The following is a 20,707-nucleotide window of genomic DNA, read 5'->3' as shown; positions in this document are numbered from 1 at the left end:
GCGAGGAAGTAGCGGTGGAGCGGTGGAGGAGTGACGCGACAGGGAGGAAGTAGCGGCGGCGAGGCAGGTTGGTGGGCGTGGCGGCGGCGAGGCAGGTTGCCGCCGATTGAGAGGGGGAAAAGAGGGTGAGGCGGAGAGGGGGCAGGGAGGGAGAGAGATGCTGGTGGTTTTGTATCATGTAGGGTTTGTAGGGATTATTATTTTATATAGGAGTAGATATTACTTAGGTTTAATTTGACTATTTATAGAATTTTAATATTGTAAAATTTTAAAATAATTTTTTATAATTAAGTAATTATATTTATATATTAATTTCCTTCTAATGAATAAAACTAAATTTTATTCATTATTGCAATCTTTTTCCTCCGAATTACTTTACAAGCTAAACGACAACACAAATATGTAATCTTTTCAATTTTCATCCTACGTTTACTCGATTAAAATATTTAAAATATTTTAATTAGTCTTCAATTTAATATTTTAATTAGGCTCCAATTAATTAAATATACTACTAAGTTTATATAATAAATTATGGAATTTGATGAAATTGTAAATATTTTAAATGAATCTAAACTTATAGAGTTCATATATATTCTTAAGAATAAAGTACTGAACTGTGACTATTTGGTAATCAAAAATTTCTATCTTCGCTTCTCAAATAAGTTTTAAACTTCTATGATCTAATTTATTCATATGTCTAAATTACTTTCACTTATTATTTAGTTTGATTAAATGTTTTTAAAAATTGTTGATTAGTACTATAATTTATTGACATGAATTTATTGTAAGTTTTATTATGCTTAAAAAATTTAAAACAATAATACTTATAAAATAATAAATTATACGATACATTAAAAGATTGATAAAAGCATGATAAAAAATTACATAACTAAAATGTTTGTATTAAATATGATACTACTAACCAAGTTTAGGTATCAAAACTAATAGTACTAGGAATCATTTTTTTTATAAAGAATGTGTAATGATATTTTTAAAATGTTTACCATTTGTATTTGTTATAATTGAGTGGATTTTGATTTATTTTTACATAATGTTTTTTATGACTTTGAGTTATATTTCCTTTTTTATGCTTTTCAACTATTATGTTTATGAAAATGATCATGTATGGAATTTAATTTTGATGAAAGTCTATTATGTTTATGAAAATGATCATGTATGGAATTTAATTTTGATGAAAGTGAATTTAGAAGGAACATCTTTTTTAATACACCAACTATCCCAAATAAGTAAATTTGGTTTGTAACATTTCATAATATCTTTTAATGTCCATCAACTATAAGTTAATATCAATTCAACTACTTTTTGGCTATTTCCAATATATTCATGACCAAAGTACCCTTAAGGCAATTAAGGGCAATTCAATCTATTTATTCATCCACTTTTTTCTTTCTTATAATTTATTTGGGATTAAGTTTAATAGATCTTATACTATTATTACTAATAGTATAATAGTATTATACTATTATTACTAATAGTATAAGATCTATTAAGTTTAATAGATCACTTCATCAGTTACATTTATGTAAATATGTCTAAAGTACATTTCTATTTTTTTATATCTTTACATTGCTTCTTTGAATTCTTATTTTCTATATATTTACTATATTTTGAATTCATTATGTGAAACTCTTATGTCCCGTGCATAGCTCGGGTGTAAATACTAGTATAAAATAATCGGACACCTCACATATTATAAGAAAATTTTGAGAACTTTTAAGGATAACAATTTTTCCCTTATATCAAATTCTTAATACGAACATCAATCAAATAATACTTACTTGCACATTCTTACCCCCATTATACATATAATACTTTATTTATAATATAACAATATTGCTCATAAATTTTTATTAGCTATTTTATTAATTATCACTTTTCGATATCAAATTATTCATCGAAAGCTCCAATGCTCCGGTTTCCTAATCAGAATAGTTTTCCGTCCAGGGTCATTTTTGGGTGTTACAACTCCACCCTCCTTAAAAATAAATTTCGTCCTCGAAATTTCAAAATGTCATCAGATTTAAAATAGCTATAGTCATTCATTGTATCATATCCTCCAATCTCATATCATCTTTTAATTTCGCACATCCTTAGTATTTTCATGTAATGTCTTTTATCTATTATAGCCTCTTGTAACTTTATTTGATCTTATCCTGAAACTTACCAAAGTCAGACCCATACATGACCTCATAAAAACTATAGTAAAAATGCACAATTTGATAATAGCGCCGCGGCGGTCACTTCGGATCCAGGCTTGTCGGGAGTGACCGCATAAACTGTTCTGGGAGTGTCCATGTCTTCCGGCCTTTGACAGCAGTTGTGGTCAGCGTTGGGGTCTCCGACCTGAGCGTAAATGATGTCGGGGGCGGCGTCGGTGGATTTGAGGAAGTAGTCCGTCGCCCACTGATGGAGTACGTACTAAACAAGCCCAACAGCAGTAAAGCTCATCAGCCTAAAGCCCAAGAAAGAGTATCAGTTCGGCATGACTAAAGAGTATCAGTCCGGCATGACTAAAGAGTTCAGTTCGGCACAACCAGAGAGTTCGGCCCCAGCCTACAGCTCGGTAAAAGCCAACCAATCAAACTCTGCTCTCAGGTCGGCATCAAGCTCTACTCTCAGATCGGCAAAAGCTGCTCGGCAATAATTCAGCAGTTCGGTCTCAGTATTCGACCGAACTAGGAGATAGTGGACTCATGCAGGATTTCCACCTCCACTACACCCACGATCTATTTAGTGGTGTCAAGCAGTCATTAACTCATGCAGGATAGTGGACCCATGCAAGATCGCCACGATCTCCACGACATCCACTACCTAGTAAATGGCTGCATGCCACGATCTTGGTCCTTTGTATAAATAGAACCTAGATCAGATAGATAGGGTTACGTTCTAAGACTCTCTCGCTTTCTAGAGATCAAATACAAAATAGCAAGTCTGTATTGTAAGCTGTAAGAAAACAGATCAAGCAATACAACTCTGCCCTCATTTCTTCCCGTGGACGTAGATTTACCTCAGTAAATCGAACCACGTAAAATCTCTGTGTCGTGATCTGCATCTTCCTGCATTCATCACCATCAAAAATTCGCCCATTCATCACTGGCGCCGTCTGTGGGAAACGAAGAACCAAATTTGTGATAAAGCGAATTTTTGACCCTTTTTCCACCCCAAAAAAAAAAAAAAAAAATGCATACCAGATCACATAATACCCACAATATCGTTCGTGATAACCGTGAGGAAGCTAGTCCAGCTCGCAGGTCTGAAAAACGGCCTCGGGAGACATCTACCTCCGGTTCTCACGAAGAAGGCACAAGCCACTCCAGGAGTCATCACACCGAGTCTTCCCAGCAGCCCGATTTAAATGAAGCTGTCAAGCTGTTCTTGGCCGAGAAGCAGGAGGAGTTCTTAACCTTCCTGCAGAAGAGCCAACAGCCGGAGAAGACAACGACGGATTCTCCCTCCTCATCCAGACATGAAAGTCACTACCGCAGTAGTGACGTGTCTTCCAGGAGAAAGAATCCTCAACCCCGACATGTTCCTGTTCCTCCTCGGTACCGGAACCACAGGAGAACTCCATCTCCTCCGTACCGAAGAGATGTCGGGTTCGCCATGTACGGAGCATTAAAGACTCCGTTCTCGGACGATATCACCCGAACTCCTTTGCCGCGGAACTACCGAACTCCGTCAATAACCTATGACGGACTCGTGGATCCTCATGATTTCTTGGGACGCTATCAATATAACATGGCGAACCAGGGTCTCAACGAGGTCCACATGTGCAAGCTGTTCCCCGAGCTGCTCATCGGGAACGCCAGAAGGTGGTTCGACAGCCTTCCTCAAGGCAGCATTAGATCCTACCGAGATCTAATGGATGCTTTCCACAGGAGGTTCTTTCAGAAAGCGGAAGCCCGAATTACTTCGGCTCAGCTGCTTTCTATACGTCAAGGTCGCGACGAAAAGATCAGCGACTTCCTGACGAGATTCCACAAGGAATGCCTACAAGTAGATGATCTCAACGATCTACTTGTCATTTCGGCATTCCAAAATGGAATCCTGCCCGGAGCTCTCTACAGAAAGCTCGTGGAGTGCGGTCCGCAAACAGCTCAAGAAATGTGGGACATCGCGGACCAGTTTTCCCGTGCGGATGAGGCAGACCGTCGAAAACGGTCTTTAGACAGCTCATCCCGAGGAGACGAAAAGAAGCCCGATCATAGCGATCAGAGGCTTCCTCGCCGAACTCCTTTTGAAAGAATTCAAAGGGCACCGGTACAAGGCAGATTGGGACCACGTCTCAATCCTGAGAAGCCGCCCGCTCAGTTCGTACCCTTAAACAAGTCAAGAGCGGAAATTTTCGAACTACATTCCGATATGTTCGAAAAACCAAGGCGGATGACGAAATCGGCCGCGCGGCGATCTCAGGATCAATATTGCTCCTTCCATCAAGCCCACGGACACGATATCGAGGAGTGCCGAGATTTGGCTGCAGGTATTGATGTTCTTGTGAAAACAGGAACGTTAAAAAAATACCAAAGCAAGCAGCCGAAAAAGAACAAAAGGCAGAGAGGGGCGAACTGCAATCCTCAGGATCCGAAAAAGCATGAGGATCCCGAAGACGACGACGAGCCGCAATATGATGGAGTAATCCAGACTATTGATGCTCTCCCTGCCGGGAAGACTAAGTCGTCCCTAAAAGCAGAACGCAGAGGTTCCAATCAAGAGGAGCCAACACATAAAAGGCTGAAGAAAGACGAAGTGATTACATTTTCAGATGCCGATCCCGTCCCAGCCATCTCTCCTCACCAAGACGCTATTGTCATTCAAGCCGGAGTGGCAAACAAACTGATCCACAGAGTATTTGTGGATACAGGAGCGTCAGTCAGCATTCTTTTTAAAGAATGTTTCGATAAAATGGAAGTGGATCCAGGTCGGCTCAGTCCGGCTCCACTTCCTCTGAAAAGTTTTGCCCAGGAGGACACCCGCCCTGAAGGTATTATCAGCCTTCCGATCACGGTGGGAAAAGCGCCTACAAGCTCCAATACGATGATCGAGTTCTTTGTGGTGAAAGCTCGGTCCCCGTACAACATCATCCTGGGGAGAGACTGGCTCAACACAGTTCGGGCCGTTTGCTCTACTTATCACCTCACCATCAAGATCCCTACTAAAGGAGGGATAGCGGTCATCCGAGGTGACCAAAAGAGAGCAAAGGAATGTCTGCAAATTGCGCTTAGAAGTGCCGAGCAGTCAGGTCGGCACCACCAAGCATAGCAATCACAGCAGCCGGAGTCAGAGGCGATGACCGAAGTCATACCGGAGCCGAACTCGATGACAGTTCAGCTGTACGAAGACGATCCATCCAGAACGGTTAAGATCGGCTTCGCGGGAACGCCTCTACTCCGGGAAAAGACCATTCAGCTCCTCAAGGAGTACAAAGATGTCTTTGCATGGTCTCCGTTGGACATGACCGGAGTGCCTCCCGAGGTAATCACTCATCGGTTAAATATTGATCCTTCAATCCGGCCAGTAAAACAGAAGCAAAGACTCTTTGCGGCAGAAAGAAGCCAAGTCATCCATGACGAAGTCCGCCAATTACTAAAAGCGGATGTACTATTCGAGGTGAAATATCCTTCTTGGGTGGCCAATCCTGTGATGATCAAGAAAAAAGGAGGAGGATGGCGGATGTGCATAGATTTTACCGATCTAAACAAGCACTGTCCTAAAGATTGCTATCCCCTTCCGAATATAGATAAAAAAGTAGAAGCTTTGATCGGCTTCGAAATTTTCTGTTTTCTTGATTTATACAAAGGATATCACCAAGTGTTGATGGATGAGAGTGACGCTCCGAAAACAGCTTTCATTACCGATTTCGGCGTTTTCGCTTATAAAAAGATGCCATTCGGTTTAAAGAATGCCGGAGCCACTTATCAAAGGATGGTAGACAAGCTTTTTCGGCACCTAATCGGAAAACAGGTTGAAGTGTATGTCGACGACATAGTTGTCAAAAGCAAAAGCACTTCGGAGTACGAAGACAACCTCAAATCCACTCTCAACGTGCTCCAAAAAGCCAACCTCAAACTCAACCCCCAAAAATGTACCTTTTTGGTAGATTCGGGAAAGTTTCTGGGTTGTTTGGTTTCAAAGGACGGACTCAAGGCAAACCCCTCAAAAGTTCAAGTCGTTCAGAACATGGCAATGCCGAAGTCCATACATGACGTGCAAAGGCTAACCGGATGTCTAGCCGCACTGAATCGATTCCTTTCCCAAGCAGCCGAAAAGCAACTGCCGTTCTTCAAGGTGTTGAAAAAGGCACCAAAGTTCGAGTGGGGAGCCGAGCAGAAAAAGGCCTTTGACGAGCTCAAAAGTTATCTAGCCGAGCTTCCTATTCTCTCTGCTCCAAACGAAGCCAAAGTAATATTCTTATACTTAGCGGCATCGGATCAAACCATCAGCGCGGTGCTTGTACGAGAAGAAGGCCTAAAGCAGTTTCCCATCTGCTTTACAAGCCGAGCATTACGAGGTCCAGAAACAAGGTATCAACCTCTAGAAAAAATTGCTCTGGCGTTAGTAAATGCAGCAAGGAGACTGCGGCCATACTTCTATGCTCACAAGGTATGCGTCTTAACCGATCTGCCTCTTCGGCAAGTTTTGACCAAGCCAGAAGCATCAGGCAGAATCGCCAAATGGGCCATAGAGCTGGGAGAACACTCAATCGAGTACCTACCTCGGAAAGCCATCAAGGGACAAGCCTTGGCAGATTTTCTTGCAGAGGCCAAGTTCGATCAAGCAATTCCTGTTATTGCCGAACAGAAGAATTCTGCCAATGCCGAACTAGCACAGCCCTTGGAATCCGAAGTAGAGCCGCCGGACTGCTGGAGCGGATTCGTAGATGGAGCTTCAAACAAGATGGGAAGTGGAGCTGGTATTTTACTTGTCGCTCCCGACGGACACGAGGTAACCTACTCACTTCGGTTCCTATTCCCCACTACTAATAATGAAGCCGAGTATGAAGCCCTCCTGGCCGGACTCCAGTTAGCGCAAAATCTGCTCATCAAATCTCTCAAAATCCATTGTGATTCACAAGTCATAGTAAATCACATGTTGGGTACAAGTGAAGCTCGTGACGAGAGAATGAAGAAGTATTTGGACAAAGCGCAAAGCATCAGCCGAAGTTTCTCCTATTTTCGGATAATTCGCATTCCCAGAGCGGAAAATAGCCGAGCAGATACCCTAAGTAAGTTGGCCTCAGATCCGAGCTCAAAGGCGGAAGAATTAATGCATCAAAGCATTGATGAAGCCGAGGTACATTCAGTATCCAGCTCGCCGAACTGGATGACGCCGATCTTGCAGTATCTGGATCAAGGACAATTGCCCGAGGATAAGAGAGAAGCTCGGAAGATCACGTGCCGAGCACTTCGGTACGAACTTCATGAAGGAGTCCTCTTTAGAAAGTCTTACCTCCAGCCGTTATTGCGGTGCGTAGGACCAGAAGAGACGGACTACATCCTCAGAGAAGTTCATGAAGGATCGTGCGGCAGCCACATCGGAGCTAGAGCTTTAGCTAAAAAAGTTCTAAGATGGGGATATTATTGGCCAACATTGGTACAAGAAGCAGTGCAGCTCGTCAAGACCTGCCCGAAGTGCCAAATCCATGCAAATATCCCAAGGATGCCGCAGACCGATCTATCCACTATGCAGAGCCCTTGGCCTTTCATGCAATGGGGCATAGACATAGTGGGACCACTTCCTCAAGCTCCTCGGCAAATGAAATTCCTAATCGTTGCCGTGGACTACTTTACGAAGTGGGTGGAAGCTGAACCATTAGCTACGATAACGAGCTCGAGGGCATTGGATTTCGTCTGGAAGAACATAGTGTGCCGATTTGGCATACCCCACATCCTCATCTCGGATAACGGAACTCAGTTCACCGACAAGACGTTCAAGAATTGGTGCCAAGAGCTGAATATTCAACAACGGTTCACTTCGGTCTCTCATCCACAAACAAACGGACAAACGGAGGTAACAAATCGTATCCTGGTGAAAGGGTTAAAAGCTCGGTTAGAACAAGCCAAAGGACAATGGGTAGAAAATCTCCCTCAAGTCCTATGGTCCTACCGAACTACACCCACAACCTCCAACGGTGAAACTCCGTACAGTCTGGTGTACGGCACTGAAGCCGTAATTCCGGTGGAGATCGGCGTACCCAGTCCCCGAACTCTAAATTTCTCCTCAGAAATGAATGACGACGGACTGAGAGCCGAGCTAGATCTTGCCGAAGAAAGAAGAGAATTGGCATGCATAAAAGCAGCCAAGTACAAGGAGCAAGTAGCCCGGTATTACAACCAAAGGGTGAAGAAGCTGCAATTTCAAGTGGGAGATCTCGTCTTGAGAAACAACGAAGTAAGCCGAGCAGAAAAGCTGGGCAAGCTCGAACCCACATGGGAAGGTCCGTATCGGGTGTCAGAAGTCCTCGGCAAAGGGTCTTACAAATTGGCTCACATGTCAGGAGAACAGGTACCCCGAACATGGCACATTTCCAACCTCAAAAAGTTCCATTTGTAAGAGACAGTCCGGTCAGTCAGTCTTGAGTCCTGTCCAGTCAATGTGCTTTATTTGGTTTACTTGGTCTTTATTTGTCTCTGTGCGTTTTGTCTGTGTGTTTTTCTGTCTCTGTGCGTGTCGTCTCTTACAAATGTTACTGAGGTATCTTGTTCTTCGAAGGCTGATCCCCTTCTTAGAACATATACAAGCCAACGATTGTGAGTCAAAGCTTCTACAGAAGATACAAGACCACAATTCAGCTTAAACAAGCAGTTCGTCTGAAACGAGCTGCAATAAGCCAACGATTGTGAAGTCCAAGCTTCTAAAGAGGATACAAGACCACAATTCGGCTTAAAAATCAAGCACTTCGTCTGAAACGAACTGCAACAAAAGTCCGATTCTCGCGATAAAACTTGCCTGAATTAGGACAAGGGAAAGTCCGATCCACGCGATAAAACTCGCCGAATTAGGACAAGGGAAAGTCCGATCCCCAAATTAGGACAACGGAAAGTCCGATCCGAGCGATAAAACTCGCCAAATTAGGACCAAAGACGAGTCCGGTCAAAGATGTTTATTTCATCAGCCCAAAGACGAGTCCGGTCAAAGATGTTTATTTCATCAGACCAAAGCCAAGTCCGGTCAAAGAAGAGTTCACTTCATCAGACTGAGGACAAACATCAACTTACCCCGTACCTTTATCCAGAATGCCGAAGTGATTCACTTCACTTTCCGGGGGGGGTAGTGATGGAGTACGTACTAAACAAGCCCAACAGCAGTAAAGCTCATCAGCCTAAAGCCCAAGAAAGAGTATCAGTTCGGCATGACTAAAGAGTATCAGTCCGGCATGACTAAAGAGTTCAGTTCGGCACAACCAGAGAGTTCGGCCCCAGCCTACAGCTCGGTAAAAGCCAACCAATCAAACTCTGCTCTCAGGTCGGCATCAAGCTCTACTCTCAGATCGGCAAAAGCTGCTCGGCAATAATTCAGCAGTTCGGTCTCAGTATTCGACCGAACTAGGAGATAGTGGACTCATGCAGGATTTCCACCTCCACTACACCCACGATCTATTTAGTGGTGTCAAGCAGTCATTAACTCATGCAGGATAGTGGACCCATGCAAGATCGCCACGATCTCCACGACATCCACTACCTAGTAAATGGCTGCATGCCACGATCTTGGTCCTTTGTATAAATAGAACCTAGATCAGATAGATAGGGTTAAGTTCTGTTAGACTCTCTCGCTTTCTAGAGATAAAAACACAAAATAGCAAGTCTGTATTGTAAGCTGTAAGAAAACAGATCAAGCAATACAACTCTGCCCTCATTTCTTCCCGTGGACGTAGATTTACCTCAGTAAATCGAACCACGTAAAATTCTCTGTGTCGTGATCTGCGTCTTCCTGCATTCACTAACATCAAAAATTCGCCGATTCATCACCCACCGCACCGCCTCCAGTGCATGCGGCAGCTCCGTGCCCATGGAGTTGCCGTGCTCTATCACTCCCCAAGCCAACATCGTTATCGTGAACGCCATCGGAAAGTTATACTTCACGTTGTCGCCAGCATCGTAGCATCCACCGCTTAGGTCAACCTGAAAATTATTAATTTTGTCATGTAAAAACAGATATATTTAGAAATTACATAAACAATGGTAAAATGACACTTACACCCTTGTCGCGCCCGTCGCAAATAGCCGAGTCCTTTCTCCATGTCACACGCTGCGTAGCCGGAAGCTTCCCTGACCTTTGCCCCTCATAATATAATATGCTTTTTGCAAGGGCATCCCCATAATCATGCAATATTGCATTTCCATTATTTACATACACTAGTACTATCACCAAAAACATGATTTTTCTCACCATTATCACTTTTATAAATCAATTCTTTTTTTTTCTGACAAGAATTGCAGGTGCATATAATGGGTGTTTGGGTTTGGGATAAGAGAATGCCGTCAAATGTTGTTTTGCTATTTTGATTTGAATTAAATCCAAAATACTGCCTTTAAGTAGACCTCACACATAAATTGTATAGAGTCAGTCAATCTCTACAAATTCAGAAAATATTAGTATATGGAATTCAGCTTAATTTTCTGATGGTTTTATGTAAATCATATTGACTTAATGAACTTTTGAGACTTACTTAAATTAGAACATGACAGTTTCATTGGATTAAAATCGCGCATTTGGATATTGTACATTACCAACTATTGATACTAAATAGTCAAAGTGTGGTCAATTCAGTAAATCAAATTGCCTAAAATAAAAACAATAGTCATTTTCATAAAAAATAAGATTGTTAAAATTATTACTATTACTACTACTATTATTATTATTGAAATTTTGCGTGGGCAATTATGTGACTGCATAGCTTTAATTATTGTTATCAAATAGGAGGATCTAAAGTGAATAAAGAAAATGGATAAATAAGATGTCAGTTTGACGAATTCTTTTAAATATTTATGTATTAATAACTCATTATGTATCTCATGAAATTGAATGGTCCAAAGTGAAAAACCATCAAATTGGCCTTGTAAAGTGGACCATTTTATGAATACATGTAGCACGTAAGATTAGAAATGAAAGTTGAGACTTGAGATAAATATATATATATATATATATATATATATAGACTTGAGATATATATATATATATATATATATATATATATATATATATATATATATATATATATATATATATATATATATATAGGGGTGCGTTATAATGATAACTCATATTTATGTGATAACCCTATAACTAAATCTCCACCACACATTTTTAGAATATGTGGTTTCGGTATCTATCTTTAGAATGCGGTGTGTATTTAACATCAAACTCTTTTACATTATGACGGTTAGTTATACGTTAATTAAGGTTCATGTAGTTATGTTTATATCAAAACAAATTTGGTTTTGTATACCATTATCACAGCCTTCATTTTGATTATAATTTTGCTCTCTGTCATATTTTTTAACAAACTCCTTTCGTTGCTAATATATTTTGACTAAACATCTTTTCGTAACTTATTTAATCTTATTACAATATAAAAAGGCATTCGTCAAATTACATGAATATCTTTAAATGAAGATGATCACAAATCATGTAACAACAATCATATATTTAGGTATGTTGTAATTGATTTTTATTCTTTTTTAACTTATGGCTTCTAATTATAACATCCAAAAAGTCATACTCTACGTGATAATAATGAGAAATTTGTGTACGCTGCTTTGTAATTGAATTTTATTCTAAGTACCAGCAAGGCAGAAATCGATGAGCATACACACACAATTGGCACTTTAAATTCAACACAAAATATAGTTCATAACCATGTGGCTCATAAATTTTAAATTCAACACAAAATATAGTTCATAAGCCTGTGGCTTCATATTTATGAGAGGATAAAATGATATTTTTGCATCATAAAATGATAGTTTAAGGGATAAAATGATAGTTTCAAATGATAAAATGATACTTTTGTTTTAAAATGATAGTTTTAGATTTTGGGATGATAAAATGATACTTTTGCATCATAAAATGATAGTTTGAGGGGATAAAATGATAGTTTCAAATGATAAAATGATACTTTTGTTTTAAAATGATAGTTTTAGATTTTTGGATGATAAAATGATACTTTTGCATCATAAAATGATAGTTTGAGTGGATAAAATGATAGTTTGAGAGGATAAATTGATAGTTTTGTTTAATAATGATAGTTTTAGATTTTTGGATGATAAAATGATACTTTTGCATCATAAAATGATAGTTTGAGGGGATAAAATGATAGTTTCAAATGATAAAATGATACTTTTGTTTGATAAATTGATTGTTTGAATTCTTTGGTTGGATAAATTGATAGTGTCGGGGAATAAAATGATAGTTTCAGTGGGTGAAATGAAAGTTTCAGTGATAAAATGATATTTTTGTTTAATAATGATAGTTTTAGATTTTTGGCTGATAAAATGATACTTTTGCATCATAAAATGATAGTTTGAGGTGATAAAATGATAGTTTCAAATGATAAAATAATACTTTTGTTTAATAATGATAGTTTTAGATTTTTGGATGATAAAATGATACTTTTGCATCATAAAATGATAGTTTGAGGGGATAAAATGATAGTTTCAAATGATAAAATGATACTTTTGTTTAATAATGATAGTTTTAGATTTTTTAAATGATAAAATGATACTTTTGCATCATAAAATGATAGTTTGAGAGGATAAAATGATAGTTTCAAATGATAAAATAATAATTTTGTTTAATAATAATAGTTTTAGATTTTTGGATGATAAAATGATACTTTTGCATCATAAAATGATAGTTTGAGGGGATAAAATGATAGTTTCAAATGATAAAATGATACTTTTGTTTAATAATGATAGTTTTAGATTTTTTAGATGATAAAATGATACTTTTGCATCATAAAATGATAGTTATGCTTTTCTATAGCAAGTTTAATAGTTATAGTTATGGTGTATTTATTATAGTAAAGATTGCCAGATGGGCATAGGCCAGATTATATTGAGTCAGACCGCAAAAATATAATCGAAACAATCAAATAATAAGAAACTAAAATTTACTAGTGTGACATAAAAATAATAATAATAATAATAATAATAATAATAATAATAATAATAATTAATGATTGATTCTGCCCAGGAGGGAACAGATGGGGGTGGATCCCCATCTGTGCAACACAAAAAAATTTTTAATAAAAAAAAAAATTATTTTTTTATTCCCCTGTCTGTGCACAGCACAGCAGGGGATCCAAATCCGGGAACAGATCGTCCATTGAACAAAATAATGGAACGGAAGAGAGAGAGTGAAAAAATGTGTGGTGGAAATTTCTTTTAAGAGGGGTAGTATGTAACGACCCGCTAAGCCGATATTATTAAGAGACTATATTATTAGCTCGATTATCTAAATAAGTAACTTTTACGCGATTAAATCCGAACTACGATAGATTGTCGTTGTTGTTTGTTTTGACGATTAGGCAAGAAAATAGAAAACGTAAATATATTACACCTATAAGAATGTAATAATTTTAAATAATAAAAAAAAAAGATTCCAAAAATCAAAATAATAATAATGTCCGATACATCCGATAAAAGCCCAACAAAATTTAATTTAATACATCCTTCGTTCTAAAGGAGATCGGGAACTACTACGCGGACAGCCACGAGCTTGAAACGGGTGTTTTCCTACACCAAAATAAACAATAATAAACAAATAAAACTTACCAAATGAATAATCTAATGCAATAAATCTTATACAAATCCTACAAATCCCACCAGATCATTCTTTTATATCAGCAGCATTTAATGCAGTACCATATCTCAAGTGATTATGTTGGCAACACAATCTGATGAAAAATCCTTTAGGATAGATTTCTGGCATATCTTTTATTACAAGCATTAAATGTTAGCAGTGAATGCATAAATTGTTAACAAGAGAATGCATTAAATGTTCTGACAAAAGGAGAATGATTAAGGGGGAGAATGTTGGCAACTTGCTACCAACGTCTCATGCAGCCTTTCTTTTATATACCCATGTATACCAATCATTTTTTCTTTACCCACATCACTATCAAACCCCAACCTCTTCCACGTAGCAACAATTTTAAGGAGAGATCAGACATAACAGTGTGTTCCAGTTTCAGCCGTACCAAACACTTTCTACCTCCCAAGGTAATCTGCAACTTTCTTAACTTTTAATACAAATGCATACATCTATGAAACATAGGACTTTTAATGATGCATTAGACAACACCAAAAGCATGTGACTCTTATAACGATTATAGGTAGATCTCTCAAATAAATATAGGAACTTAGCTTGGACCAATCTTTAAATCTGCCGCAAGGGACTTCCGGCAGCGGGCTCGGCACTCGTCGACCAACACTCCGAAAACCACCGCTTTCATATCTTTAAAGATCTGGAAGTTAAATGTAATTAACAAAGTTATAAATAATGATAACAATATCTTTAAAACATAATCTTTAGCTTTAAAAAAAAAATGGAAGAGAAGGGGATGAAGGGGTCGGACTTCACGACGCCCTCACCTGACGGGAAACGGCGTCGGCGGCTGGGGAGTTCTCGGCGACGTCGGCTGAGGCGCGAACCGCGACGACGTCGGACCCGCAGCGGTGGCGGCGGTGCGGCAGATCTGGAGAGAGAGAGGGACGACCGAGAGAGAAAAAGAAGCCGACTGAGAGAGGAGAGAAGAGGGAGAGAGTGGAGAGAGGAGAGGCTGGAGAGAAGAGCGCCGCCGGAGCGGCAGCACTGGCTGGCGAGCGGCGGCGGAGGAGCTGGCAGCGGCGGAGTCCAGGGAGAGAGAGAGCTGATCTTTGATTTGTGAAATGAGGGAGGATGGTGACTTAGTATTAGGTAGGTTTTAGTTTTTGGGCTAGTCTTTTGTTTTGGAATGAGCTAGCATTTAATTTACTTGGGCCAAGGGAGTGAGGAAATTAATATTGAGCCCAACTGCTGTGAATAATTTGGTGCAGCAGAAAATGATTAGGAAGGGTCCAATTTCGAATTTAATTTAAGTTAGGCCTAAATTGAAATACTTAAGAAAGATAGGATTTTTTTAGTTGCATTCAAGTTATTATAACTTCACATAAAACTTGTAGTGACGTACGAAGTATCAAATTAGTTGGAGCCGGAAATAACTAACGGACTAATAATAAATAATGTAAGTTTTAGAAACTTCTTAATAAATAATAATTTTTATAATAATAATAATAATAATAATAATAATAATTATAATCATAACGTTGGTAATAAAGTTAAACCTTGAGTTGTTATTTCTCATTTAATTAGTTAGTTTAAAACTAAATTAGTGCTTTCCTTTTTGTGATGTTTTAAAAAAAAAAAGGGTACGTTCGCAAGTAAGGTCGGAACGAAAGATTCAAGTTAAGGAAACTAAGCGATCCAGGTGAGCTTTCTTATACTAAAATACAAATCGTATTTTATGAAAACACGAACACATGTTCGTGATTTTAATGATGTTGTCATGCCATAAATATTTTGTGTATGATGCCTATCTGTTGGCTACGGCCAAGTGAATTATGAATGATGATATATAAGTCGAATTCGGGTCCCAGTGAGGGTGGTGTCCCCGCTCGGACTAGTGTACACGGGAATCCTCTGGCCGTGAACGGCAGAGAAGGTGACCGTGGAAGGTGGCCACCTTCCCGGCACATGGAAACCTCTGACATGATGGGCAGAGAAGGTGACCGTGCGAGAACACCATCTCGACGGCACAATGTGATCAGATATGGCTAAGTACAGGAAAAAGGGACTGCAGTCTAATGTGAATATTTTAGTAAGCTCGGGCCTTTTCAATAAAACCCCCGAGTGTTACTGTGATAATGGCTTGACAATATTTTCAAATGTATACTTGTATTTTTTGGCAATGTGTTCACTGAGTACTTTTGTACTCAGCCCTGCATATATTTCTAAATGTGCAGGTTGAGTAGTGAAAAGGGGGAGGGACAAGTGCTGTGGAGAGCAAGCTAGTAGCTAACTAAGAATAAAACTCTCGGAGGTTCATGTCTCCACACATGGACCACGTTCTTTTGCTTCCGCTGTGTCGGTTAAGCGACAGTGCCTACTTTATATTTGACTCTGATAATCAGAACTTGTGTGAACAGTCACTCGATCTTGCATGATCGAGTGTATTTTGTTATAAGTATTTCTCTATTTGACGTTAATTTGTGTGTCTCATTCCGCTTGGCTTTATTTTTCCCCTAAATTCTATCCCCGCTTCTTTAATCCCTCCCTAGTCACGATTTCCCCGAGTTATGCTATCCTTAGCTAACTGCGGTCGTGACAGAGTGGTATCAGAGCCGTCTTTCATGCTCTGAACCCGAGAGTCTTTTTCAATAATCTTCGGTCTAGCATTGCTCCGCTAGTCTTTTCGTCTAACAAAAGAGACTCCCAGCACTCACCCCCAACACGCTCAACCAAAGCAACGGTAAGTCAAATTTTTTTTTGGTTTTAAAAGCAAATGTGCGTTTTATGTTTACCGAATTATGTATTGAACTCCTATATGTAACCTTGACAGAACAGAAATAGTGAATTTGCCAACGCTTTCCTGAGCTAGGCAACAATACCATAAACCTTATAACGATTAGTTCCGAACGATAGTGAACATGTATTATGTGACATAGAAGTGACTTTTAGGACTGCTTCTAGTGACCAAATATAACATAGTTTGGATACGACTCGTAGGAATGACCGAGCATTTGCATCTCATCACGTTTACTTCTTTACGCTTTATACGCATATTTATGAGGATACGAGGGTCTGATCGACACGTCTTCTTGTAGATGGTGTATCCGACAGTGTCAGACATCATTTTTGAGTATATTACGTTTGTGATATTGGAGGGTACCGATCTCGGCCTATGCTTGGCGCAGTTTCGCTGGCTCTGGGAGAGGGCCTATTCGGTTGGGGTCACGCACCTCGACGGGATACAGCGACTCATCCGGATCCTGCCCTCTGACTGGGTAGGTTTTGCTCTCGATCTGACTCGTCATTACATATTTTCTGTGCACCCATTTTTCGACACTGTAGGGAACTTTCCTGAGTTTATCGGAGAGATCCATTTGTGCTTCATCCTGCACGGGCAGGCGCCGCGAGGGCCATACATACGCCCGGGCGATCTAGCCGCGGTAGGACCTGCCGAAGTTCTGCTACAGCCAGCACCACCAGTCGAGCCATTCATCCCACAGCCAGCTCCTCCGCAGCCCGATGAGCCTTACCCGCTCCCGTCGCCTTCTCTTCTAGGACGTCGGACTCGTGGGGAGTTCAAGGCTGGGCCATCCCGTCCCCCTATGGATGGGGATGACTTCGGCTTCGATGACCTCTCCTCGACACCGAGCTTGGCCGAGGTAGGGACGGCCGATTCGGAGGCTAGGGAGCTGCATGCAGCCACTGCGGAGGAGAGAAGGAGGGGCAAGGCCCCCGTTCATTCTTCAGGGACGGAGAGCTCTGACGAGCCGAAGTTTGTTGTTGGTACTGGCCGTCTACAGCCGCTACCGCTCTTTACAGAGTCACTGCTGGGAGAGATGATTCCCACCATCCGCCAGGAGCCCACTCCCCGGGAGCGTAGGCCCCGTGCATGGGCTAGGCGCCACTGGAGAGCCATCACTCGAGGACCTCACGCGCCCGGCACCACTAGAGAGTCGGCATTTCACATTGATGAGAGCTCAGATGAGGAGGTGCCCGAGGAGGAGGATCCCGGGACAGCAGAGAGCACTATTTAGACTTGGTGATAGTGATGTGATGTTTATGTATATATGTTTGTACCTCAGAAACGGATCCGTTATGAGACCGTTCTAGTTATGTTTTGACTAGCTACAGTATTTTGACATCTCGGAAACATTCGTGCGAGTGTTCCGTGGCTTGACTTTTGACTAGCGTCTGTATAGTGACAGATGTGACATTATTTTGCGACACCAAGAATGGTTGTACGAAAGTCCTCGGTGGAGGCAATTTTTTCCTTGTACATAAACTTTTATATGAAAATCTACATGTTTTATTTCGTGTCTTTAGTGATATCTGTTATTGATTGTTTGAATAAAATTTAAAGTTCTCTATTCTCTGAATCGTTTAATCTTTCTAACAATAATAACTTACCGGGAAATGTTTTATCGATAGAAAATGCCGCCAAGGATAGCCGGGCGACCCCGAGGGAGAGGAAGGGGACGTGGTAGAGGACCACAACCCGAGCCCGAGGAACAATACGTAAACCATCCGCCACCATCTCCACCTCGATCACCTTCGCCTCCACCTGCCCCTGCAGTGGATAGGACAATCATAAACACCTTTCTGAAAAAGAAGCCTCCAACATTTGACGGAAGGGGCGACCCCGCCGAAGCAGAATCATGGATACGTGCGCTCGAACGCCTGTTTGACCTACTGCAGTGCACAGACGAGGAACGTTTGGTTTGTGCCTCACTCCAACTGACAGGGTCTGCAGATTATTGGTGGGAGGCCCGCAAGAAGACAATGACACCGCATCAGCTGGAGGGCCTAACTTGGGATCAGTTCAAGACAGGAATCTACGACAAGTACATCCCCAAGAGCTATAAAAAGCAAAAAGAAACGGAGTTCTACAACTTGAGACAGGGACGAATGTCAGTGACAGAGTATGATCGCGTCTTCTTTGACCTGTCCAGGTACGGTGCTGATCAAGTGGACACGGATGAAAAGATGTCCGAGAAATTTTGTGCTGGCTTGAGGCACGAGATAAGGGTAGCATTGGCTAGTCGTGGCGGACTACCATATTCCGAAGCTCTGAAACTAGCTCTGGACATTGAGGCTGCCTTGCCTAAGGAAAAACCCGCACCCAACCCCACAAATATTCCACCGCAGGCCTCGTCTCAAATCCCAAGAGAGAAGAGGAAATGGGAAGGAAATCAAAACCAGTGGGGACAAAAGAAACCATGGCATGGACCACCCCCACCCCGTCCACAGAATTTTGCAAGACAGCCTACCTTCAACCCTCCAGGGAACACTCAGCCAAGGAATCCCCTTTGCCCCAAATGTAACAAGCCCCACGGCGGGATATGCAGGGCTAGAGAAATGACTTGTTATACTTATGGGAAAAATGGCCACATCGCCAAGAACTGTCGAAATGGACCCCAGAGATGGAATGCACCAATTAACCAGCCCGCACCACGTCAACAACTGCGAGCTCTGCGGGCAGACACTCAGGACTACCAGGCCCCGCATCCACAACGACCGAGCCTTCCAACACAAGCCAGGGCATATGCATTGGGACGAAACCAGCAGGGCAACAACCAAGGGAATCTGGCAGGTATGGGCACCCTACTGAACATACCTATTGTCATATTGTTTGATACTGGTGCTTCGCACTCCTTCATATCCACCTCGTGTGTAAACACTTTAGAACTCACACCAGAACCAGCAGAACCTAGAATAACGGTGTCCTCACCAGTAGGAGGAGTTATAGAAATCACACAAAAATGCTCGAACCTAGAAATTTCGCTCGGAGAACGTAAGGTTGTTGCTAATAACTTGGGGGTCATGAAAATGGAAGATGTCGATATTATACTAGGAATGGAATGGTTGGCCAAGAACCACGCCACCATCAAGTGCAACGAAAGACAGATTTCTTTTCAAACTCCAGGAGAAGGGCGAGTTGAATTCTATGGAATCACGATGAACAAGCGCAAATCCATAATTTCGGCCCTACAAGCAGCTACACTTGTGAGAAAAGGATGTCCCGCCTACCTCGTCTACTTAAGTGAAGAACAGCAGGAAGAAAAGAAGATTGAGGATGTGGAGATTGTACGTGAATTTCCAGACGTGTTTCCTGATACGCTACCCGGACTACCCCCAGACAGACAACTGGAATTCACCATTGATTTAGAACCAGGAGCTGCGCCAATCTCAAAAGCGCCGTACCGAATGGCCCCAAAGGAATTGGGAGAACTCAAGTTACAGCTGCAAGAACTCTTAGACCTGGGTTTCATCAGACCCAGTGTGTCACCATGGGGAGCTCCTGTACTCTTCGTTAAGAAGAAGGATGGAACCTTGAGGATGTGCATAGACTACCGAGAACTGAACAAAGTGACGCTCAAGAATAAATACCCATTGCCAAGGATAGATGATTTGTTTGACCAGCTTAAGGGAGCCAGTGTATTTTCAAAGATTGACTTAAGATCCGGGTACCACCAACTGAAGATCCGGTCTGAAGATGTACCCAAGACAGCTTTTCGCACAAGGTACGGTCACTACGAGTTTGTTGTAATGCCTTTTGGATTGACCAATGCCCCTGCGGTGTTCATGGATCTGATGAATCGCATATTCCACCCGTATCTCGACAAATTCATCCTGGTCTTCATAGACGACGTCCTCATCTACTCGAAAAATAGAGCGGAACACGCTGAGCATCTAAGAACTACCCTCGAAACGCTGAGGACCGAGAAGCTCTATGCTAAATTCAGCAAGTGTGAATTCTGGCTGAAGGAGGTTAATTTCCTTGGACACATTGTGACGGCAGAAGGAATTCGGGTGGATCCAGCGAAGGTAGAGGCGGTACAAAACTGGAAATCTCCAACCAGCCCGAACGAAATTCGGAGTTTCCTAGGACTGGCGGGCTACTACAGAAGATTCATCGAAGGGT

The 20,707-nt window shown here is 41.2% G+C and overlaps 1 protein-coding gene across 1 annotated transcript; it reads right to left on the bottom strand.

Annotated features, from left to right (window-relative positions):
* Positions 1-2,217: 2,217 nt before the first annotated feature.
* Positions 2,218-10,410, bottom strand: LOC121804346 (endoglucanase 19-like). Its single transcript, XM_042203831.1, has 3 exons — positions 10,216-10,410; positions 9,987-10,139; positions 2,218-2,424 (listed from the first exon to the last, which is right to left on the bottom strand). The coding sequence occupies exons 1-3, from the start codon at positions 10,408-10,410 to the stop codon at positions 2,218-2,220; spliced, it is 555 nt and encodes a 184-aa protein (XP_042059765.1).
* Positions 10,411-20,707: the final 10,297 nt, after the last annotated feature.

The sequence above is a fragment of the Salvia splendens genome, chromosome 5, assembly GCF_004379255.2.
Source record: "Salvia splendens isolate huo1 chromosome 5, SspV2, whole genome shotgun sequence".
Lineage (NCBI taxonomy): Eukaryota > Viridiplantae > Streptophyta > Magnoliopsida > Lamiales > Lamiaceae > Salvia > Salvia splendens.
Note: the sequence above shows the minus strand (reverse complement) of the source record. Positions and strands in the feature narration are given on the sequence as shown.

What these genes read in the sequence shown, in the direction of transcription:
- LOC121804346 (XM_042203831.1), bottom strand. Translation starts at nt 10,410, where the DNA reads ATGGTGAGAAAAATCATGTTTTTGGTGATAGTACTAGTGTATGTAAAT. An exon ending in GCGACGGGCGCGACAAGGGT is followed by an intron (nt 10,140 to 10,215) that starts GTAAGTGTCATT and finishes AATAATTTTCAG; the next exon opens with GTTGACCTAAGCGGTGGATG. An exon ending in CACTGGAGGCGGTGCGGTGG is followed by an intron (nt 2,425 to 9,986) that starts GTGATGAATCGG and finishes GTACTCCATCAG; the next exon opens with TGGGCGACGGACTACTTCCT.